The sequence below is a fragment of the Bidens hawaiensis genome, unplaced genomic scaffold (assembly GCF_021521415.1).
Source record: "Bidens hawaiensis isolate Kalapana, Puna unplaced genomic scaffold, B.hawaiensis_p1.1 tig00031056_1, whole genome shotgun sequence".
In the NCBI taxonomy this organism is placed as follows: Eukaryota; Viridiplantae; Streptophyta; class Magnoliopsida; order Asterales; family Asteraceae; genus Bidens; species Bidens hawaiensis.
This window is the reverse complement of record NW_027495196.1, coordinates 19654-44228: the sequence shown is the minus strand read 5'-3', so window position 1 is coordinate 44228 and position 24575 is coordinate 19654. Positions and strand designations below refer to the sequence as shown.

Sequence of the window (24575 nt, the reverse complement as noted above, 5' to 3'; positions counted from 1 at the left end):
TCTGAAGACTTATGACGTTTTAATTTTAATAGTTTAATGTGAAAAACAAAGGATGTTTTGAGACAAGTTATGAATTATGTAATGTTTTATGAAAGTTTCATATTCCGCGTAAATGTTTAAATTAACTCTGATATTTAGAACTGTGTTTATGAGTAAATCCAACGCGAAAGTAGGGCTTCCGGTAACGGGGCCTTACATTTTTTCAGCAGTGCGATCCTGGTAAGCGCATTCGTTTGATAAATAAACAAACATGTTGTTCGTGAACCTTGGATAATGTGTTCGTTAATGTTTGTTTGTGTTTTTAGATTTAAGCAAAATGTATATTAACAATAATACAAATATATATAAATATATATATATATACACACACACATGCGGGTATTATATGATTAATTTATATGTAAAATTAATGTATGAATATGAATGTTAAAAAAATTCACCAACATAAACTTGGTAGCCGGACTGAATCATTGACACTGACCATCCTCGGTAAGCCAAATCCAATAAAACACAGTTTGTGTTCCTGAACTGTTCACCAACAAGTTTTATATCCTTAATGAAGGAACACACACAAGAAATTTCGTTTGGTTTGCTGTTCGTGAACCGTACACTTGCTCAGTAAAAGCTTAACAGATGAACATGAACAAGGCCTTGTTTGGTTCGGTTCGGTTCGGTTCGATTCGTTTACTTGGTGTTTTTGTTTGTTTTTTAATTATAAATTTGAAGTATATTATATTAAGTAAAGGATGTGTGTCTATATGTTAATTGATAAGTCACATCTTTTCAATGGATAAGACCTTGATACTTGAATTATAAATTTAACTACTTATACGTATTTATTAAAATTTAAACGATCATAAATGAACAAAAAGTGACACGTGTTAATGTTTGTTCGTTTAGTAACATGAACAAGGCATATGTTCATGAACGTTCGGTTCGTTTTTAGGCCTAAGTAGGATACATTCATATGGTCTTTTAACGTAGTGTGAATGATTCTATATTTCAAGTATCAAAATCATATGACTAATGACTTTTGTTTATATCAAGTCACGGTTTTTTAATACTTGATATTATAACAAGTTATATATGTTAATTTATTTCAGAAAAAGAAAATCTTTGCTTATATGGATTTCCTCGCGAGCAATGGGAGGTTAACTTACCTGCAGAGGAGGTCCCACCGGAGCTCCCAGAGCCTGCATTAGGAATCAACTTTGCACGAGACGGAATGCAAGAAAATGACTGGTTGTCACTGGTTGCGGTTCACAGTGACGCGTGGCTACTTTCTGTCGCGTTTTATTTTGGTGCCAGATTCGGTTTTGATAAAACAGACAGGTTTTTTGATATTGTTTAGTTCATAAGTGAAGAAGCGTGTATCGACTTACTTGTATACGATCAACGTTCCTCGGGTACGAGTGTGCTATATCACCGATGGTTTTCCGAGATATGAGTTCTTCCACCTACAAAACGAACAGTACCGTGAGCTTACCCCTCAGAAAGGGACAGAGGGGTCCTCTTTGGGGTAACCCTCCGGTGTGAGAATCAGATATTGTAGGAGAAGATAATCAGGATATGAAAATGAGTAAAGAACTTAGCATATATTTTCTTGCTTGGCTCCAACTGTGGAGGTGGTGTGGTATTTATAGTATTAGGGTTTCCAATGATTGGGCTCAGACCCAATTAGGGCCTTTTTGGCCTCCTCCTATTGCTTCGCGCCACGTGTACTTAGGACACCTGGTGCTTTTTCATTGATTATTCTCTGACCAAGGTATTTCACCTGACCCATGTGCCATCACAAGGTGGCACATGGGCTTTGCTGAGTTGTCCACCCTTCATTGGGTCAACATCAGCACATTCTTTATTCCTTAAAAGATACCTTCTGGAAGGTTGTCTGATGAGTACAATCATGGTTGTCCTTATCCTGATTTGGATAAGGACGTGGTTGGTTGTGTGCGTATGTGATATGCGCCTATCCCGGGGATGCGCGGCCTTTATGCGCCTTTATGCGCCAACAAATGAGTACAATCATTTGTTGTGTGTCGTTTACGCGCGGCCTTTATGCGCCTATCCCGGGGATGCGCAAGGTCTTCTCTTTATTCTCACACTAAATGTGTGTGTTGTGTGCATATGTGATATGCGCCACGCGCAAATGTTTCTTGCGCTTGCGCATAGGTTTTGGCTTTGTGTCTTCATGACATCCTGATTTCAAGCCTCTTGTCTATATCTTGTGGGTTGACCCGCCCCGCTCGATGTTAAGGCGGGTGTATACCCCTTCAAGCCCCCCCAGTCTAATGTGTGTCTTGTCTCGCGCGAGCGAGGTAAGATAGATATTAGACTTAATAGTTTGCTTTTTCAATAGGGCTTGTTTTTTCTTTTTCTTTTCTTGTACGCGCATTGCGCGAAATTCCATCCCTTTGGTTAAAACGAATCGTCAATGCACGTGGTTGGTTGGTGTTGACATGCATCAGAGATGGAGACGTTATGTGTTAGACCTTTCGTGTGCTCGAGGTGTTACAGTGGCTTTTCACGTCTCCTCATACAGTGTCAGGAACACGTGTCGCGCTTATGTTGACCTACGCCTGCGAGTGGGGGCGCGTGAGCGTAGATCTGATTATTACTTGTTTCTCTCTCTCTCTCTCCTGGGCCTATAAAACCAAACCTTTTGAACGGTTTTTTCTTCATCTCCACTGTCATTTTCAGAGCTTTTGCCTATCATTTACATTCCGATTAAGAGCTTTCGTCTTTGTCCCAGAATTCCGTGCTTAAAGTGACCATATTGTTCGATTCGCAATTGTATGTCTGATAACCCAAACACCACAATTTCCCCTAGTAAAGGCCGTGTAAAATCAGTGGTTATGTCTACTTTGAAGAAAACCGGCAAGGGTACTCGGGTTGCCGAGGCCTCGTCGGAGGAGGGAGGGAAAAACAAGGCGGTGAAGAGATGGGATGAGATTCCCTGCAAGTTGAAACAACCTGATTTTGATAATCTCGTCGCTTCTCAGGGTTTTCTCCCTGAGTATGGTTGTCTGCTCCCGGCGACCGGGCAAACGGCGGCGGATCCTCCCGCCGGTTATATCTCTTTATATTCTCACTTTTTCACCCGCTGTAATCTTCGTCTTCCGATGACGAGGTTTATAGGTGCGCTCCTCCAATTTTACGTGATTCATATATCTCAAGTCCATCCCTGTGGATTAGTGCGCATGACTCATTTTGAGTTCATGTGCAAAGCTCAGCGCGAGGAGCCCACCCCTCGGCGCTTTCAATATTTTTATAAGCCAAAAATCCAAGATTCTTGGTTCTCATTCACACCGCGCAGTCAGAAGGTTAAGTGCTGCACTGTTACCTTCAGAAGCCTTCATGACTGGGCTGAAAAATTCTTTTATATCAAGGCTGGTGTTATTCCCATTCGTATGACCATGCGCGCGATTACTTCCGCGCCCGCGGATGATGACGTTCTTAAGAATCCATCTGGCGCGTGGGTTAAAAAATTAACTGCTGAACCATCCCCCGCCAAGAATATTTGCGAGGAAGCGTTGGTGGGGGTTGGTATGAGAAAGAGGTGGACTAACAGCGAGACTGAGTCTGTCATCCATGTTGATGGCTCAGGTGGGTTGTTTGTTCATTGCATTAATTTTGCGCGAGTATAATTCGTTTTGCTGATATCACTTGTCTTGTTTTATGCAGAAAGCAAGGAATACATCCACGCCGCCTATGACTAGCATACAGAAGGTGGCTCTGTCGCCCTGAACGCTGGGGAAATTGCTTTCCCTGATCGCTTCGATGATATGTTCATCCCTGTCGACTTAGAATTTTGCTTTGACAGCGATGCGCCTGGTAAGCCCTTGTATTTAGGCTCTTAGAAAACCAAATTTGGTTTTAACATTTCTGTTGCGCGTATTGTAGATGCGCTCGCTAATTATGAGTTGGAGCCTGTGGAAGAGGAAGGGGAGGAGGAAGGAGCTGAAGCGCAAAAACTCAAGCGCAAGGCTAAAGGCAAAACTGGCGCAGGGGCCAGTAAAAAACAGAAAAAAGATGATGCCTCTGTTGCCCAGAATCTTCCTCCTACTCAAGTGAAGGGACTTGAGAAAACCAAGGGTTTTACTTCCAAGTTTTCCTCGTCTTCTTTGCCTCAAGGTGTGGGCAATCCTCCAGTCCACACGAGGTATGGTGCTGCCACCTCATCTCTACGCGCGGCGGACAAGGGAAGCGGTGCTGCGCCAGCTGTTTCGTCTTCTCCAACAGGTATACTTTGTTTATATTTTGTGGTTTTATGAGCGTGATTTCGATAGAGTTATTAATGAAGCTTTGTTCACTCAAATGTTTGTAGAGCCGGCCACGTTGGTGGCTCAACCTCAGGCGCAGCAAGGTGCCAAGGCTATGCCGAAGGTTGTTTTGAAGTCCTCTGTTTTGCCCTCAAAAAGGGGGAAAATGGACTTCATGGCGATGCTTAATTCGCGGACTGCGGTGCGCCAAGGTATTTATTGCGCTTTGATTGTCTGATTTTTTCCTTTAGTTCAAGTCATGAATCATTTCTCCTTGTTGGTTTTTTCATAGGAATTATAGCTGGCACACAAGCTGCTGGTGGCACTGCTAGCGCTGGCGCCGTTAGTTCTGCTCCTGCTCCAACAAGTACTGAATCTCCCCTCATTGGGATCACTAAGGAGCAGGAGACTATTTTTCGCGCTGCTCTAACAGCGTCAAGACCTCCCTCACCTCCTCCTGCGCGCAGCCCTCCTCGTGAGACTATTTTTGATTCTTCCAAGTCGCAGGAGAAGAGACCTGTTATAGAGGATGATGAGGAGGTTAATTTTGAAGATTCTGATGGTGGCCGCGTATGCCCTATAGGGCCACGATATTTCATGGTGCAGCCTTCTTCTCATGAGGCAGGCAGGAGCTCATCAGCTGGCGCTAATCTTTCTGCCGGTTCTCCTCTGGTATAAGTTTATTTTGCTCCGCTGTGCAGACTTCCGAATTAGTGTTTAGATAACTAAAACGTTTCTTTGCGTTGCTTTGTGTTTGTAGGGAGCCGATCACATATACCGCCCGAGCTGGAGTATCACTGAAGAGAGCTCATTCCAATCCTTGGGCGTATGTGAAGACTTTTGGGCTCACTCTGTTCCTCCAGCTGAAAGGAGGTTTCAAGAGGACCGCGCTCGCATGGATTTGCTTAATGACCACCTTTTTGCTGGGTCTGCGTTTTTTGCTGCCTCCCAAGAGCTTCGCAATGATTATATAAAGGTGCGTGATGCCCTTGCGGAGGCCAAGCAAGAGGCTAAGATTTCTGCTTGGAATCTTTTAGATGCCCGAGAGAAAGCTGAGAAACTCCAAGCAGAACTTAGCGAGAACCGGGCAAGTTCCAACGCTGCTTTTGTGAAGCGCGGGCTTGAGCTGCAAGCTGGGCGGGAGAAACTGCAAGTGGCAGAGGCAGATGCGGCCAAGTACGCGCGTCGAGCTCGTGACCTGGAGTTGGCAGTGGAGGCGCATGACCAAACTATTGCGCAGGTTAATACTGAAAAATCTTTATTGGAGAGTGAGGTTGTGCACTTGAAGAAAGAGCTCGATGCTGCACGAGCGGAAAAGAATGAAGCCTTGGCGGCAGCAGCGTCTGACAAAGAAGAGCTAAAACAAGCCAAGGAAACTGTTAAGTTGTTAAACTCTCAAATCCCTGCTCTTGAGACGTCTGTTTCTTCCCTCGCGCAGGACCATCAATGGCTGATTTCACAGGGTGTGACTCGTTGTGCTTATGCCATGAAATACTCAGACGAGTTTCAGACCCTTGTGATGGACTGTAATGCGGCGTCGCGCTTGGTGGGTCGGGCTGAGGGGTTTAAGGATGGTTATGAATATGGCATGCTAAAGAAGAATCCATCCGACTACCCTTATCAGCTCGACGCTGTCTGCGCTGACATGGCTGAGGTGGGGGAGAAGTACTTGAATACTCCAATTCCCATCCTTGAGCAGGTATTTTAACCTTAATGAGTTTACTTGACTTATTTTCTTAATCTTTTGTACTTATACTGTTTCTTGTGACTTGCAGATAGCCGCGCTTGCTGACTAGCCCGATCTTGGCGCTTTAAAGAAATTACTTGATGAATGTGAAGGGACTGGTGGCAATGATGATGGCGCGGGCAACGCTACCTCTGCCAGCGGCTCTGGCGTGGCCAAAGGACCTACTCCTGACGCTATCATGACAGAAGACGACTATATTCAAGACGAACAGCTTGATTATGGTAAGTTTGGAGATGACGAGGAGCGGGCTGCGCCAGATGCTGAGGGAGGAAATAATGATGAGGAAGATGAAGAGGCTGATATTAACATAGAGACTTGAAAAGCCCTTCTTGTTTTTTTTTTTTTTTTTTTTTTTGTGTTTGTAGTTTTTACCTCATCATTTGTAAATTTGTAAACTTCTATGTTTCGGAATGAAATTTTGTTTTTCCTTTATTCGCATCTTGCGCATTCCCAATTCATCTCTTTATATTGCATGTGTGTGCTTGTTGAATATAAGGTATGCTTACACATTGAAACTTGAACAAGGTTGTAAGGAAATTATTTTTACTTAATCCTTAACAGTTGTCATATTTCAAGTTTTTTTTTGCGATATTCTGAATATGCTGACGCGTGCCTTGGCATTTCATTATTTCTCTTTTGCGCGACGTTATCGTGCATTTATTATAGGGAATTATGAATGAGTTTTTTAGCCTTTACGTGTCAGTATGTGTTACTCTGCCTATATCCGTTATAATCCCATGCGCGGCCCCGACCTGAGACCTTAACAACTATGCTTTGGCATGTGCTTTGCCTTAGTTGTGCTTAGGTATTTTTTTGGTCCAGCTGCGCAATACGTAGGATGGATGGTATGAGTAATTTGAGCTAAGGCTCATATTATTGGGCTAAGGCCCTGACGTTTTAGAGTTAAAACTCGTTAACGCGTCTGAGCTTGAAGCTCGCGCATGTATGTTTTACTTCGTTTTATTTTTAGTTTGATGTCAATACAATGTTGTCATATTACTCAAAATTAATAAAGGGAAGTGTGAAACATGTATGCAAAAGGTAATAGAACGCATATAGAGCGTATCATTATTCATAATGGCTTAAAAAGCCTTGATTACAAACTTGACAACTTTTACATGAAACATTTTCTAAGTTGTGTTGCGTTCCATGTGCGCGGGATCTTCTTTCCATTTAAATCTTTTAAAGCGTATGCGCCTTTTCCCAATTCTTCCGAGACTTGATAAGGTCCCTCCCAGTTGGGAGACATCTTTCCCGGGGGAATTGCGCGACTAGCTTCATTGTTCCGAAGGACAAAATCATTCTTCTTGAAGTGGCATTCTTTCACGCGCTGCTTGTAGTATTTTTCTAGCTTTTTCTTGTATTTGACTTCACTGATGATAGCCGCCTCTCTGCGTCCCTCAAGTAAATTGAGATCCAACCTTCTTTCTTGCTCGTTATCCGTCTTACTCATCATGAGCACTCTATAGGATGGGCATCCAATCTCTGCTGGAATCATAGCCTCCGTTCCATAGGTTAGGCTGAACGAGGACTCGCCATTGCTGGTTTTGCTTAATGTCCTGTGCGCCCACAGGACATTAGGTAACTCCTCGACCCATGCATGGGACTCTCCTTCCAACCTTTTCTTCAGCCCATTCAGCAAGCTTTGGTTCGCGCGTTCCACTTGGCCATTCCCTTGAGGGTGGTATACTGAAGTGAAGACCTGATTGATGTGCAATTCCTTGAACCAACTGGATATCTTACTGTCAGTGAATTGTTTGCCATTGTCGCTCACGATTTCCATGGGCAGGCCAAAACGGCATACGATGTGGCTCCAAATAAATTGTTTCATTGCCTCGGCTGTGATTTTTGCCAGTGGCTTGGCTTCAACCCATTTTGTGAAATAGTCTACTGCCACTACCAATAACTTTACTTGCCCTGGCGCTTGTGGTAAGGGACCCACAATATCGATTGCCCACTTGTGGAAAGGCCATGCAGAGGTCACCGGAATCAAGTTGTTCTTTGGCCGCATGGTATTTGGCGCATAGCTCTGACACGCTTTGCATTTTTGGATCTCTTTTAACACGTCCAAGTACATGCCTGGCCAATAGTAACCTGCGTTCATTGCCTTGGCGGTCACCATGCGCGGGCCAGCATGTATTCCACAGATTCCTTCGTGTATCTCTCTGATCACATAGCTTGCTTCCTCAGCGTCTAGGCATTTCATGAGTGGTCAAAGATAAGAGCGTCGATATAACGTACCATCGAGCATTTCGTAGTTCTGCGACTTATGTCTTATCTTCCTCGCCTGTGTGCGATCGTCTGGTACCTTTCCCTCATTCAAGAATTCCATTATTGGAGTTATCCATGATGAAGGTGTTGTATGAATTACAAGAACAGACTTCGCTCCCACTGACGGGTTGCTCATTACTTCCACCCTGACATCTTTGCCAAAATGATCGAAACTTGTTGATGCCATCTTGCTTAGCGCGTCGGCGGACTTATTTTCACTGCGCGGAATGTGTATGATTCTGAAAAAGTCAAATTGTTCGGTGAGTTTCTTCGCCTGCTCTAGATACAGAGGCATGGTGTTCTCCTTGGCATCATAAAGGCCATTGACTTGTGCTGCTACCAGGTATGAATCTACATGAGCCTCTAGCTTTTTAACTCCGAACTTGTGCGCGATGCGCAAACCAGCCAGCAGGGCTTCATACTCAGCTTCATTGTTGATGCTCTTGAAATCCAACCTGATTGCGTAAGTATACTCATGATTTTCTGGATCCACCAGTTTGAGGCCTGCGCCGGACCCTTCGTTGTTTGAAGCTCCATCAGTGAATAATCTCCAAACGTTTTCTTCATTATTGGCTTGCGAATGGTCTACTTCGCGCTGAGCCTCTTCGACTTTTCCTTCAGGGATTTCTGCGATGAAATCAGCTAAGACTTGTCCCTTGATTGCTGGACGAGGCTTATAGGTGATCGTGTGCTCCCCTAATTCCAGCGCCCATTTTGCCAGCCTTCCTGAGAGCGCGGGACGTCGCAAGACTTGCTGGATGTTGTAATCAGTCAGGACTTCAATAGGATGACCATTGAAATATCTGTGAAGCTTGCGCGACGCATGCGTTAGTGATAAAACTAACTTTTCTATGATGGTGTAGCGCATCTCAGGATCTGTCAGCACCCGACTCACATAATAAATTGGTGTTTGGATTCCCTTGCGATCCACCAATAATACTGCGCCAATGGCGCGCTCTCCTGCTGACAGGTACAACGTTAAAGTTTCACCAGGTAGTGGAGCTGTGAGCGCAGGCTGATTTATCAGACATTCTTTTATCTCACTGAAAGCTTGCTCGGCCTCAGGCGTCCACTTGAATTGGCTTTTCTTTAAACAATTTCTCAATGTGTTAATGAATGGGGTAGATTTGATTGCATGGTTTGCTAGGAACCTGTTAATTGATACCAATCTACCATTCAACTTTTGAACTTCCTTCATGGTGGATGGAGAGGGCATGTCGAGGATAGCTTCCACCTTCTCTGGGTTCACCTTGAAACCATCCTTGGTGACCATTACGCCGAGAAATTTCCCTTCTTCCACGCCGAATGTGCATTTGCTCGGGTTGAGCTTCATGTTTACTTCCTTTAGGCGCCGAAGGGTTTCTTCGATGTCTTTGAGCATTTGTTTTTCCTCCCTGCTTTTAATCACCAAATCATCCACGTAGACTTCTAAGTTTTTTCCAATCTGCTCGTTGAAAATTGCATCCATGAGTCTTTGGTAAGTGGCTCCTGCATTCTTCAAACCAAAGGGCATTTTTGTGTAACAGAAAACACCCTTGTCAGTTCTGAAAGCAGTCTTGTCTTCATCCTGTGGTGCCATTTGAATTTGGTGATAGCCCTTATAGGCATCCAGGAAACATTTGAGCTTAAATGGCACCACAGAGTCCACCTTCATGTCAATGTTTGGGAGGGGGTAACAATCTTTTGGACACGCCTTGTTGAGGTCCTTGAAATCAATGCACATTCTCCATGACCCATTGCTCTTCTTTACCATCACAGGATTGGCTACCCATGTTTGATATCGTATTGGGCGAATGATATTCGCGCGCAGTAGGTCTTCTACTTGCTTATTCATGGCCTCTGTCTTCTCGCCTCCCATGACTCTTTTCTTTTGAGCAATTGGCTCCATGGACTTGAATGTGTTGAGAGAGTGCTGCGCCAGGTCTCACGGAACCCCGGTCATATCAGAATGTTGCCACGCGAAGACTGACATATACGTTGTGAGCAATCTTTTCATTCTCACTCTTGTGTCATCTGATATCGTAGCTCCGATTGTGATTGTTTGTTCTGGGAATTTTGGGTTGAGAATCCATTCCTCTGGCGCGTTGTTTGCCACTGGAAGCTTCATTCTCCCCTCTCGAGGTATACTTATTACTGCGCATAAATGATCTCGGTACACAAATGTTACTCCTGTTGGTGTTGGGAACCCCAACGCGCCATGCGCTGGTGACGGTATGGCGTTGAATTGGGCAATCGTTCCTCTACCCAAGATCATACTATGGCATGAAGTGGTGGGCAAGACCAGGAAGTTGACAATTTCAGCTCGCTTGTGCTTCTCATCCCCCATAGTTAGTTCGAATTGTATCTGACCTAGGGGGTGAATAATTTCGTTTGAGACACCCGAGATTGGTGCACTCACAACTTCGAGCCTTGCTTGGTCTGCTGGATCCAACTTCCTGAAACATTGCTCATACATGATGTCTGACTCACTACCGGGTCCATCAGGACTCTTGACACCTCATAATGGGTGATGTGTGCAGTGATGACTAGAGGACTGCTGATAGACGGGTCTCCTCTGATTCTTGGAAAGATTACTTGTTGCTCGCGCCAATCCCCTTGGATTTGCGCGCTTCTCTTCCTCGATCCTTGCCCTCGCCTTCTTCCTTCAGCTACACAGATTCTTTTGAATTTTTTACTGGCTGAGGCTCCGTCTGGTTGTTCGTTCTCTGGTCTTGGATTTTTTACCAGGTGAGCCAACTTTCCTGATTTCACATCTTTTTCAATCGCATCCTTCAAATGATGGCATGCATCGGTGTTGTGCCATGTGGATTTGTGAAACTCACAATATTTGCCACTGTTCGGTGGTCCCTTATGGAGTAATGGCCTGGGGTTTTTAAACTGGATATTCTCTGTGCTTAACACTTGCGAAGGCGTTTTGGTGAGGGGAGTCCATATTCTTGGTAGAGGTTTGTTAGGCTCTCTGCCGCCTTCCTTCTTGTCACCTTCTCCGCGATTAAGAATGTCTTTTTGGGGTTTGGGTGAACTTTGTTGCGCTTGCTTTTCTGCAGGAGAATAATTGGTTTGTTGCAACCTGGACCATACGGAGTTTTGTTTGCCCCTCCATTCATTGTTGCGTGGTGCTTCTGTTTGATGCCCTTTATCTCTTGCTCTGTCTTGGGCAATTTGTTTTTCATTTCACGCGAAGACTCGCGATGCTTCCATAAGCTTAGCCCAAGTGGTTGGCATGCCTTCTCTGCTCACGAGAGCTCTGCGGAGTTGATCACTGCGCGCACCTTGTATAAAGGCCACGCGCAAGAGTTGTTCAGTGATGCCTCCAATTGCAAGAGATTCCTGATTGAAACGAGTTATGTAGTCTTCAATGGTTTCATCATTCCTGCGTACGCAGTGCATGATGTCATCGGGGTCGCGCGTGTGTCTGCGCTGCTGTACAAAGTGAGCCTGGAACTTTTCCAATAGCGAACCCATCGATTTGTCCTGTCGGCAAGCTTTCGAACCAGACACGCACTGCACCCGTGAGGCAGCGAGCAAACATGTGACACCATGTTGGCATCGTCCAGCTTTCTAAGTTTCCAGTGTTATAAAAACCTTGTAAGAAATCATCTGGATCTGTTGTACCATCGTACTTGCCTAAACCACCTGGCATCTTGGTTTTGTGTTGAATGGGAGCCTTCGCAATGCGCTCAGCGAATTTTGAATGTTTTACCAAGATGGCTGGCCTATATGGTGTGGTTACGTCCACTTGCTCTTTCGCTTGTGGGTTGTATGGTGTGTATAAATCCATATCAGCTTTGGCTCCAGGTGCTGTGTGCATGTGTGCGCGAAGCTGTGAACCTCCTGCATGAGTATCTCGCGTCTTCTTCATGCTGTGCACCTCTTCCTCATCACTAATATCAGCTTGTTCGGTGTGAAAAGAATGACCGTCTTCCAGCGCGCGCGTCTTTTTTGTTGTTCCCTGAATGGTTTGTTTATCAAATGCGAGCCTTTGTGTTAAATCGGCTAACTTTTTGTGTTTTACCAACTCATTGTATTTGTCCATTAAACGCCGTTGTTCGTTTATGAGCCATTCTTTAGGGTCATTGGTTTCAACTTCCGGGCCCATTGGTCCTTTTTGTTTTGTACCAGTCAGATTTTGGAACGTGAGATCGTCTGGGGGAGTTTCAGTTTGACTATGAGGTGTTGTGTTGAAGGGATGGTTACTGGTGGTGCGCGCAATGTCACGCGGCGCCCTCAGAACCTGATGTCCCTCATTAACATCCTCAAGCTCATTATCCTCCAGAACTTGATCGTTGTTTCGAACACCGGAAACCATGGTGAAGATTTTCAGAGAGAAAATTGATGAAATAGTGGTTTTGTTGTCGTTGTAACAGGTGATGGCGCCAATCAAGAAGCGTGTATCGACTTACTTGTATACGATCAACGTTCCTCGGGTACGAGTGTGCTATATCACCGATGGTTTTCCGAGATACGAGTTCTTCCACCTACAAAACGAACAGTACCGTGAGCTTACCCCTCAGAAAGGGACAGAAGGGTCCTCTTTGGGGTAACCCTCCGGTGTGAGAATCAGATATTGTAGGAGAGGATAATCAGGATATGAAAATGAGTAAAGGACTTAGAATATATTTTCTTGCTTGGCTCCAACTGTGGAGGTGGTGTGGTATTTATAGTATTAGGGTTTCCAATGATTGGGCTCAGACCCAATTAGGGCCTTTTTGGCCTCCTCCTATTGCTTCGCGCCACGTGTACTTAGGACACCTGGTGCTTTTTCATTGATTATTCTCTGACCAAGGTATTTCACCTGACCCATGTGCCATCATGCGGTGGCACATGGGCTTTGCTGAGTTGTCCACCCTTCATTGGGTCAACATCAGCACATTCTTTATTCCTTAAAAGATACCTTCTGGAAGGTTGTCTGATGAGTACAATCATGGTTGTCCTTATCCTGATTTGGATAAGGACGTGGTTGGTTGTGTGCGTATGTGATATGCGCCTATCCCGGGGATGCGCGGCCTTTATGCGCCTTTATGCGCCAACAAATGAGTACAATCATTTGTTGTGTGTCGTTTACGCGCGGCCTTTATGCGCCTATCCCGGGAATGCGCAAGGTCTTCTCTTTATTCTCACACTAAATGTGTGTGTTGTGTGCATATGTGATATGCGCCACGCGCAGATGTTTCATGCGCTTGCGCATAGGTTTTGGCTTTGTGTCTTCATGACATCCTGATTTCAAGCCTCTTGCCTATATCTTGTGGGTTGACCCGCCCCGCTCGATGTTAAGGCGGGTGTTTACCCCTTCAATAAGTTACTATTATTTATATTAATTTTAATTAAAACATAATGTGTTTAACATATGTTATGATGCAGTAAGCGTCTGTTTAATATGATAAACGAGCTCCCGACGATCTTTGAGATTGTGAGTGGAAATGATAAGAAACAGATGAGGGAAAAGTCGTCGGTGACACATCACAGTAACAACAAATCTAAGTCAAATACTAAAGGGGTAAGAGACTAGTTTTAAGTTTCAAGGATATTTTTATTTTAATCTTTTTTTAACCCGTGTTCTCCCTCGTTCATATCTGCAACCATTGTTGATGGACGCTGATGAAGTCGATGTCTCTGAACGAGGGAGAAAGGTTGCAGACGATTTAGGTTTATTGTCGTTTAAAATTGATGTTGAAAGGGCGCTAAAAATGATTATAATAAAAAGAAAATTAAAAAGACAAAATTGCCCCTAAGTTAACGTAAAAAATGAACGGGCTAAAAAATAAACTTTTGAATAAAACTGGCAAATGTGATCAAACCTTTGGGACGATTTTAGCAGTTTACTCTTTTTGTTCGATTTTATGATTGATGTTGTATATAATAAACAGAGGGGGTCTGAGTTGCACGGTGAGATTGACGATGAAGAAGAAGAGCATGGTGATACGTTGTGCGGGGCGTGTGGGGAGAATTATGCTTCGGATGAGTTTTGGATATGTTGTGATATGTGTGAAAGATGGTTTCATGGAACTTGTGTTAAGATAATGCCTGCAAAAGCCGAACATATCAAGCACTACAAGTGCCCGAGTTGTACCAACAAAAGACCGCGACCTTGAATCTTTGTTGGTTACTTTTGGTGTTAAATCATGTTTTTACTAGGAAAGGTTGTTGATTTATAATGTTGGATCTTTTTTTGTCTTGCTGTTTTTAATTTAATCAACTCTTTTTGTTTACTATATTTAGTGACTATTCAAAATGCAATTTATTGTCTTTTTCTTTTACAATTTCAATTAAATGTGCATTTGATTGTAATGGTTTGGATTTGCTTTTAATTTACTTAATTACACAAGCTACATTATCTCATTTCCTATAATCAATTAAAAAAACTAGAATAAATTGTAATGAGACTAAAAACACTTGAATATGTTAACAAACATAATTGAACGTAAATGAACGGACAAGCATATCAAAATGAGTGAAAAAACAAGAAATTTATTTTATTTGCTCATTTAACTAAATGAATAAAAACTTTTATTCATGTTCGTTCGCTAGTTATAAACAAACATAACCGAATTTCCTTCCGAAGAGTTCATGAATGATCTACCGAACGTTCGGTTTGTTTACAAACTAGTAACATATTCTCATATCTAAAGAAAATTTCATATATTCTCTCCAAAATTTATGAAATGTCAACCAATTATTGCAGACATATAAAAGTAACATACGAAAATCATCTACTACTTAAGAAACAAAAAATATGTATATATATAATTTACAAGAAAATCACACAACCACCAGAAATTGGAAGTACACCACTCCTAGAATTGGACACCATTTACAGTGGGTTTAGTTTAAAACATTGGTTAAAACTTAAAAGTAACAAAACATTTGGTTAATGACTTAATAATGTCCAACTAACACAACCATTGGACAACAACCAAAAACTTAATGTATTATAGTACCATCATCAACATAACTTTATACAAAACCTGCACCACTAAGTAACTTAACCGTCTCGTTAGCGATAATAACATTCGGGTTCCTTACCGGTGTCTCCGCCTTCCCCTTACCTTTACCCTTTGATGATATACTCCACAAACTACCACTTGACTTATCATCAACTTTTGACTTCAGAAGTGGATGTTTTGCATTCTTTTTACCCATCCCATTCGCAACCAACCATCGCGATCCCGCCTGTTGCTGTTTCGCGTTTGAACCCCATATCGTAAACCCCTTCTTATTTGACCCCGGTTCAGGTTCAGGTTCGGTTTTCACACCCGCAAGATGAACCTCTGTGATCTTGAACTGCGGAACCGGTTCACTTTCTTCAACCAAAACTTTCTTTTCGTCAACTTTTACTTTGTGGGCCTCATCTTTTTCTTCGGGTTTGTTAACCAATGAATAAATGGAGCTGTAAATTTTCGGTTTTGGTGGAACGAAAACGCGTTCGACTTGAACGAGAGCGAGCATAGGAGTGCCAACGGGCTCAAAATTTCTTAACGGATCACGAAGCTGAACCATTAATGCCACGGTGAAATTATTACCCAAAAGACCACCTTTTTTCGAACCTTTGCCTCGTCTTGCACGCATTAAATCACTCGCATGATGAGCAGCGAGGATTCTTGAAGTTCTTTCGCTGATTTCATCCCCATCGTCGATTTCACCAGAATCCAATCTCATCCATTCATCAAGAGTAACCGATAAACCCATTATCCCATCAATATCGTCATCACCGTCACCGCCACTTTTGTTCTTGACATCCAACAACTGCAACCCGCCCATTCCTTCCAAACCCAACGACCCGTCTAGATTTACTCTTTTGCCCTCAAGAGCCGGGATTTCACCAATGGATTTTGGGCTTATGTTTGAAGGTGCATTTGTATCCGACATGCCAGACTGTATTCTTAACCCCTCGATCGATAAAGCTTCGATCTTGTTCATTGCCAACGGAGCAAGATCCACAAGTGACACATATTCTTGATCCATCCCACCCGTTTCATACCCTTTTGACCCGTGACCCGTTGACACTTGTCCAACCACTGGCTCATGCTGCATTGAATGTTGCCTGCACAAAATATGGTTACAACTTATAAACATAATTTTAAGAGATAATTGCACAAATGGTCCCTGTGATTTGATCATATTGCAAGTTTGGTCCCCATATTTTATAAATTGCAAACTTAGTCCAAACATTTGTGGGAGTGTTGCAAGTTTAGTCCCCACTGTTAATCCAAGTGAGTTTTTGTCGAAAAAGTGATGTCATGTGCTACTCATGTGAGGGCAATTGTGTCTTTTCAAATTTGGAAAAGTTTGCACTTTTTAATATAATATTTGAGGACCAAACTTGAAATATGATCAAATCACAAGGACCACTTATGCAATTTTCTCTGGTTTTAAATTATTATTATTATTTCTCTAGATCAAATGTGAATCTTGGTGCCGCAAAGCTACCATTGGTCCAAGTGGCAGACCACCATTAGGCCACACAACTTTATGTTTTTTTTTAAGTTTTAGTTTTGGTACCGTAAGTAACGTAACCGAAACCAACCGAATTAAAATCCTAAAAGAATTGTTGCAAGAAACATAATACGCATACCCGTGTGGTGCCTCCAAAGACGGCGTGTAATCCGAAACAATTTGTTGCATGGTTTTGCCAGATATATCTTCTAAAGGCATGAGTTTATTTGCTTGCATTGAAAGCTTTTCGATACCAACTGAAGCCAAACTTTGTAATACATTCATTACACCCGAACCCATATCCGCAGGTACAACAACCGGGCTAGAAACCTGCATAATTAAGTTCCCCGCCACTTTTAGCATTCTTGAAAATCTCGGGGCTCATTGACCTCAAGAACCCTCCATTACCGGTCTGTACAAACGGGCCTAACCCTTCTCCAAGTGGAGGAAGGTCAAGTGGCTCATCTGGACACGGGTCAACCGGACCACCCGACTCACTCGGTGAGCCCTGAAAGATGTTCTTGTTTAGACCCCACTCGTGCATCAAAGCCTCCGTCTCCATGTCTTCCAAGATTGATGCTTTTGTTTTGGTTTGTGGCTCTTAGGGTGTTCGCCTCAATATATCAACATTATCATCATCATCATCATAATTATTATCATCGTCATCGTCAAGATTGAAGTTGAATAAAGAAGAACCGTTAGCCATGGAATCTTTCTCGAATTGTCTTAGCAACTGCCCACGTGGCGAGTTTGACTCGCTTTCAGAAGTCGAACCGAAGGGACCGTGCTCTATCCCTAGAATGTCTAAAAACTCACAGTGACACTTTCGGTAGCATAATCCAAATCGAGTGATTTCCGTTTCTCGTTATAACCGATCTTAACCTGCAAATTTCCACTTTCTTTAATACTTTCATTTTCTTCTTGAGAATCAGATTCGTCTTTCATGTCAACCGCATTACTTAAGGCCAACTCCAATTCTTGCAAGAGTAAATCTTTATCGCCAAATTCTTGTTCTTTAATATTGCTTTCGGTTTGACTTTCGGATTCTTTGACCATCAAAGATTCTAAAGTTTCTGTATCCGGTTTTACATTTTCTTTTGTGGGATATTCAATTCCCTGCTCGATGACAGAAAACGTACCGTCGGGAAAGTTTGAATCTTGATTGGAGGGTTCGGGCGTTTCATAGTCAACAGAAATGATTGACTTTTCCTCTTCTTCTTCTTCGAGTTTCTTATACAACACACTAACCGATTCAGAAAGATCCGACTTTGACACTGGCAAAACCTCATTTATATCTTCCAAAGACCGAGAACTAACATGAAGACTTTCGCCTCGACTGATTTGACTTTGACTTTGACCAGATGTCTTTACAGGAGATTTGACCAGCGTCACTATTCCCAACCACCGAATACCCAAAACTTACATTCAAACTCGCACCTTTCGCCTTTCCCGATAACCTATAAGCGGTACTCCATTTTCCCGAGTTCTTTTCGTCCTCGAGCTCCTCTAACGTAATAACATTATCGAAACTTGTAGGAAGTCCTTCGATCGAATGAACTTGAAGTGTAAAACAACAGTTGAATCTTTTGTTGCGAATATAGTTAAAAGATTTAAATGTGTTCCAGCCCCATATTGATTTCTTGTCCTTACTGTTACTGTTGACTTTGTTTCGGGCAGTTGAGGTTTTGAAAGCAGTTTTGATCTGCTAGTAGTTGTTTTATCATCATACAGAGCTTTACTCAATATCGTTTAATAATATGTCCTTTCTTGAACTCTCGCCGCTTTGCTTTGTGAGCTCGTTTCTTGACATCGTTTTCACGATCTAAACAATTTAACCAATGGTAAAATTGTTAGGATTATGAAGTCTTTATGGGCTTGGAGGAAATTAAAGGGATGCACCGGTTTTAATTAGTACTTAAGTGGCCTAATCGTGTTTCTTGGTTACCAAGTAATATGCCCGGGTTATTAATCTACAAATACCCTCGTTGTAATTGTAATCTTGGTCTGCGCTAATAACAGAGAGCCGTGGACGTATGTCACCCTCACCAAACCAGCATTATATTGTCGTTTTCTTTATTTTCTCGTTTCCGCGTGTTTAATTTCTGTGTGCATTGTGTGTTTGTTTTCCGTAGGGGTGTAAACAAGCCAAGCCGCTCGAGACAGGCTCGCAAAAAAGCACGAATCGAGCCGAGCTTAAATGAGGTCAAGCCTAAAAATAAGCTTGTTTAATAAACTAGCCCAAGCTTGAGCTTCACTTATCAAGCTCAAGCCAGCTTGCGATCCCAGACAAGCTTATTGCTTATGTCATTTTTATTTAGTACATTTCATATAATTTATTTAATAGTTATTATAATATAAAAAATTTAAAAAAATAACTAAATAATATATATTATGTTATATATAAAATTAAAAATAAATTAAATAGATATACACAAAAATAATATATGTATATATATATATATATATAAAGTAACTAATAGCTAATAAATAGTAAACGAGCCAAGCTAGAGCCGTCAAAATGGAGCTCAAAACAAACCGAGCCCGGCTCGGGTCGTTTGCACCCCTAGTTTGACTTGTTGCCTTAACAAAAATTAGGTAAAGCCTCTCATACTCATACTCATGATTAAAAATCTTGATTTAACAAAACAAGATTATATGAAATTGTTGATTGGAATGGATTAAGTATTAACGATCAAAGTTAAAAAAAATACTTGCCTTGATGAATATGTGGATATGAAGAACATGAAAACCCACCTTAGATTAAGATTAAATTGTTGAAGAAGCTTTCTTTTCTTTTCTTTTCTTTTCTTTTCTTTTCTTTTTTCTTTTATTAACAGATGGAATGGAACAGAAGAGAAGAGAAGAGAGGAGAGATCTTTGTCTGAGATTAATTAAGATAGATGGGAGTTGGAGTCTTAAAAACATATGAAACATGTCTGAAACGCACGCCATTGTTATTCGGTGACCCCTGGTTGTTTCTTGTATTATAAATTTACCCTTGTACGTTTACAAAATGTTTCTTAGACCATCTTCTATGATGGGAGGTTTTGAAGCCACTCCATAATGTCACATCATCGCCACGTAAGCACCGGGGGTATCGAAGCCCCAACCAATAATACCCCGCTATGGTTTAATGCCCCAAGAGCGCCCATATATATATATATATATACTAGTAGGTGCCCGCGCGATGCGGCGGCGGCAACACTTTACATTGGGCTTTTTTTTACTGCCTGCCTAATATATGAGTGTCACGAGTTAACTGCCACACCAGGGCAAGCTTGACTCGGTTTCGAAACCAAGCTGAAAATATGAGCTCAATCTAAGATTTATTATAATTTTTAAACCAAGCTAGCTTGGTTGGTTTCATTATAAAAAGGAAATTTTATAAACACATATCAACCAAACACACAATAAGTCCATAATACAACTCAAAAGCAACCAAAACCTGGGTAAACGACTACTTGATTCGTGAACATGACTCTGAGTAGCCCATCATCCAATTAAACACTACAATTTATTCTGTAATAATAACTTTACTTCTTTAACAATACACACGTACATAAAGTAAAGTTGAGAATATCAATCAATCAATCATGCCCAGTAAAATCCCACCGACAGCAAAGCTATAAGTAGGGTCTGGGGAGGGTGGGATGTAGGCACACCGTACCTCTATCCAAAGGAATAAAGAGGTGGCTTCCAGAGAGACCCCCGGCTCTAAGTACATGTGTATGAAGCAAAATAAAGGAAATCAAAGTTTAACAGTTATATAAAAACTACTACTAATTATAATAATATTAATAATAAGATCACAGTTTAACAGCTATATAAAAGCTAATAATAATTATAATAATAATAATATATGTAAGGGAAATACCATTATGGTATGTGACCTAAATAAGTTAAGTCTAAGCCCTAAGGTATTCAATTCTCTCTAAAAATCCTTAACTTTAATTCTACTTCTCCACGAATTCCTATCCTCAACCATGTCCTCGGAAAGGTTTAGGTCTATCAAATCATGCCTAATCCTCTCATAAAGTAAAGTTGAGAATAAATATGTTATTTCTAAGTATAAACAAAGACATGATCATTGACTTTGCCTCGAAGCAAATGTTCTATGAAGAGTAGAGCCACACTACTGGATTTATTGTAAGCAAAATTGATATACCGAGTCAATTAAACGCTTCTCCCTGTGTTTCCTCCGAAAGGGTCTTCCATATGCCTTATGACTTCCAAAGTCACTCATTTGCATCCTTGATGCAGCGGTATCCAATGGCTGAAAAAAATATCTCAAATTTAATCATCTTAATCTATACTGTAATATGATTTAAATTTAAGATTTAAGATTTAAATTTATTGGATTCAGTTTGATCGGTGCTCAAGTAAACTTGGCTTAGGTTTCAGATGACAATGATGTCCAACAGTGAATGAATACAATTTAGTTTTTAATAAAAGAGTTTCAAGCCATCCCAAACCAAACAATGACTTCATAGGAAGGATAGCGTTTTTCGAGGGCAAAACCGTAATTGGGGAAAATCACATCGCACCTTATAGAATCTGCAAATTATTCATCTAATGGGGAAAGTACTTAATCTTTATAAAATAAATCATCTAACGGTAATACAGTAATTTAAAGACACAATATCTAACTCTCATCACTAAACTCAACAAATGCAAATCCTAGGCATGGATGCAGACTGGCACAGTCCATACACTTAATATTAACCATGTTTCAATCTCTTTAATAGATGATTAAAAGTCATAATATAATACCCCTTAATTGACTATAAAGATTTTGACTTACATGTCCAAAGCAGTAAGCAAAGCAGCAAGTTGCTCCTCGGTGACCTATTAAAGGAAAATAACAGTTGGTTTATGCAAAGAAGGGTACACTATATAAAATAACAACTTACTGGACTCATATTATAAAGCTTATAGGTGTGTTTACCCTATTGACTTTATAATCTTGATAAGGTAAAATACATAAATGTTATATCAGGAAATTTAGGAGCTGACATGTTGTGTTAAGACCCAATGTCTAGTGTCTACATAAAAAGGAACTAATAAACATGATAAAAAAAGACATGTTTGTGTTGCTATGCAACATTACAAAGGTAGTTGTCTTTAAGTTCAATTGTTTGTTACATACCTACATATCATACATAGTTCAAAATGGAACTATATAAGTTAGATCTACTATGTTGACTGTTGAGGAAAAAATCAGTATCTTTGTTATTAAGGATTATTAGTGGGCTAGTTTTCTCCTATGATAGATCCCCAGTATAGGACTTCATTGTTTCTGTTTGGGGTGGATATAGAAGATGGCAACGAAAAAGAATGGACCAACAATAAGCCCAAAACACCATTTTCAGCTACCTGATGTATTCGGTGATCTTCAATGAATAAGATTGAAAAACCGCTAAAACGTTGTTGTCGCAAAACTAACTGCCAAAATACATGCCCATTGTTCAATTGTCCACCCTACAGCAACGATTGTTAGCTACCCTAGGCTTGCATAAAATACGACGTTTAATGGTAAACACATGTATGCTTTAAACATGATATATATACATGCATATGCACGCTTTGTTTACTGATTCACAAACATTATAAATATGTGATTCAAATATTTCAAACATACTAAAAGTTTTTTAAAAAGTAAAGAAACACTATTGTGAGCTACTCTTATGCTGTGATTTTGTAGGTTTCGACTATATGTTATTTTACAAGTGTTCCCATAAAACTGTTTCAGTTTTGATTGAGACCTTAAAACTTGTTAAATAAATAGGGTATATACTAAGTTCTAACTTCTGAAGGGTGCAGAAAGTGTTTGTTATCTCATAATTTAGTTGAGATTGCCAAATAGGCGGGTTAGGAAACAGGTTAAAATAGATTTTTTTAACTGTGGGTCAAAATGCGCTCGGTCCACCCTTTTAACCTTTTTTAGTCATGTTTTTTTAATGTTTTATAAATAGTTAATATGCTAAATATGCTTACAAAAAAAAACTAAAAATATAGTTTCTTTAGATAAAACAGATCTAAGAGGCTGAAAATGTTTGATAACAGATAACACTTTGGGTGACGATCAACCCATTTGACCTGCTTAACCCGTTTCTGTTTTTAGTTGACTTGGAGCCTTCTATTAATTAGAGGGAACATCTAACCCAAATCCACATGAGTCTTAACAGTAAGGAGGACCATACTGATTCTGCTGCAGGTTCAACATTGTAGCTTATTTGCAGCAAATATGGTGGTTTGAAGTAGACGGTTCTGTAAAGTTCCACCTCCCACCCGATATCTACACATTATCATTCAGAATACACCTCGGAAGATTCTCCAAGCGGTTGGGACGGGGCGTATGCTATTATGACCACGCTCACGGTTGGGACATAAAACCCGTAAGATTTGAATTGTCAACATCAGACGGTCAAGAAGCATCCTTCTAGATGAGTGTGCTGAAGATGAAGCCAACGGATGCCATAAACGCGGCTGCTGGATTGATTACAAAGTCGGTGAATAAAGGTTAAATTGGATTGATTATACTTACAGTTATCACCAAAACCACACATTCCAGTCCCCAAATAATGCAGCCTTCATCCTAGCTTCTCATACCTTCTAAATCCAGATTTTAAATCGTAAATTAAACACGAATTTCAAATAATTAAACACGATTAACCTTTAATTTCAACGGTGTATGTGGACAGAGCATCATGAAGCTTCTCACATCATCTTCAAACCTCATAAATCAACCCGTGAACCGAACAAAACATTCCCTAGATCAGCGTGAAGCAAGATGCAAAGATGATTGATTTTGGTACTGAGAGAGAGAACGAAGGAAGAGTTTCATGAATCAGAGAGCCTGAGTCTCAGAAGCCATTTGAATCAGAGAGGAATTTTGAAATGGGATGTTATTAGGGTTTAAAGCTGGTGTTTCAAGTGGTAGGTAGTCTGCCTTTTGTGAGTTGTACATCTTGCTATAAAAGTTGTAAAACTCTTAATTTTAAGAGTTTTATGTAAAATTACTATTGTGTCCTTGCTATATGCTTTTTAATATAGTATATATATATATATGCATATGTATGTATATGTGTGTGTGTGAAAGATGGAGAGAATTGTTGGAGAGAGGGGGGACACTTGTTTTCTTCTTCCGCGCCGGGCGTTCCAACGATCGGCACCATCGCACCCCACCACCAAGGGCGCCCCTTGGTGGTGTTCAGCGCCCAACGGCGCCCGCCTTCACCCTCTTAGGCGCCCCGTAGCAAGTGGTCTTACCGTTTAATTACGTAATAATATTTCAGTTATCCACGTCAAATTTAATTTTTTAAGAGGTATTTATAAGTTATTTTATTATAGTATGTAAAATCAGGGTTGGGACATACCCGTACACGATAAAACACAAACACGAAACATGTATACATGTACACGACACAAAAACTTATCGTGTACTTGCATCCCAAACCCGAGCACGAACCTATTAATACCATGTATACATGATAAGACATGAACCTATTAATACTGGTGGCATCACTATAACTGCAAGGAGGCCGAACTGCCAGAGAATCAAAGATGTGGGGAAGTAGACCGAAGAATCGAAGGGCTATGACTACCAAAGATGTGGAGGGAAACCACTGAACTACCGGAGAGGGAAAATCAAAGAAGATTTTGTATACCGTCTGCTTATATTGGATTGGAATGATTTACGCCGTGTTCAATTGTCTGGTATAAAAATTTAGTGTTAACTATTTAGGACATATAACATATTATATTATATATCTTTACATGTTTAGACACAAAAATTAACATGTCGTTTCGTGTCTACCTGTTTAGTACACAAAACCTATTAACGCCATACTTGATACATTTTAAAG

The 24575-nt window shown here is 41.1% G+C and overlaps 1 protein-coding gene and 1 pseudogene across 2 annotated transcripts; one reads left to right on the top strand and one right to left on the bottom strand.

Moving 5' to 3' along the window:
• The first annotated feature begins 201 nt into the window (after window positions 1–201).
• LOC143581485 (PHD finger protein ALFIN-LIKE 5-like) lies at window positions 202–14494 on the top strand. Its single transcript, XM_077064260.1, has 4 exons — window positions 202–219; window positions 1104–1332; window positions 13639–13774; window positions 14145–14494. The coding sequence occupies exons 2-4, from the start codon at window positions 1226–1228 to the stop codon at window positions 14367–14369; spliced, it is 468 nt and encodes a 155-aa protein (XP_076920375.1). The 5' UTR covers window positions 202–219; window positions 1104–1225; the 3' UTR covers window positions 14370–14494.
• A 653-nt stretch (window positions 14495–15147) lies between these two features.
• On the bottom strand, window positions 15148–21629 carry LOC143581478 (protein PLASTID MOVEMENT IMPAIRED 1-RELATED 1-like; annotated as a pseudogene). The gene is made up of 4 exons (XR_013143828.1): window positions 21621–21629; window positions 20876–20983; window positions 16850–18412; window positions 15148–16318 (listed from the first exon to the last, which is right to left on the bottom strand). The product of XR_013143828.1 is annotated as a protein PLASTID MOVEMENT IMPAIRED 1-RELATED 1-like (transcript).
• Window positions 21630–24575: the final 2946 nt, after the last annotated feature.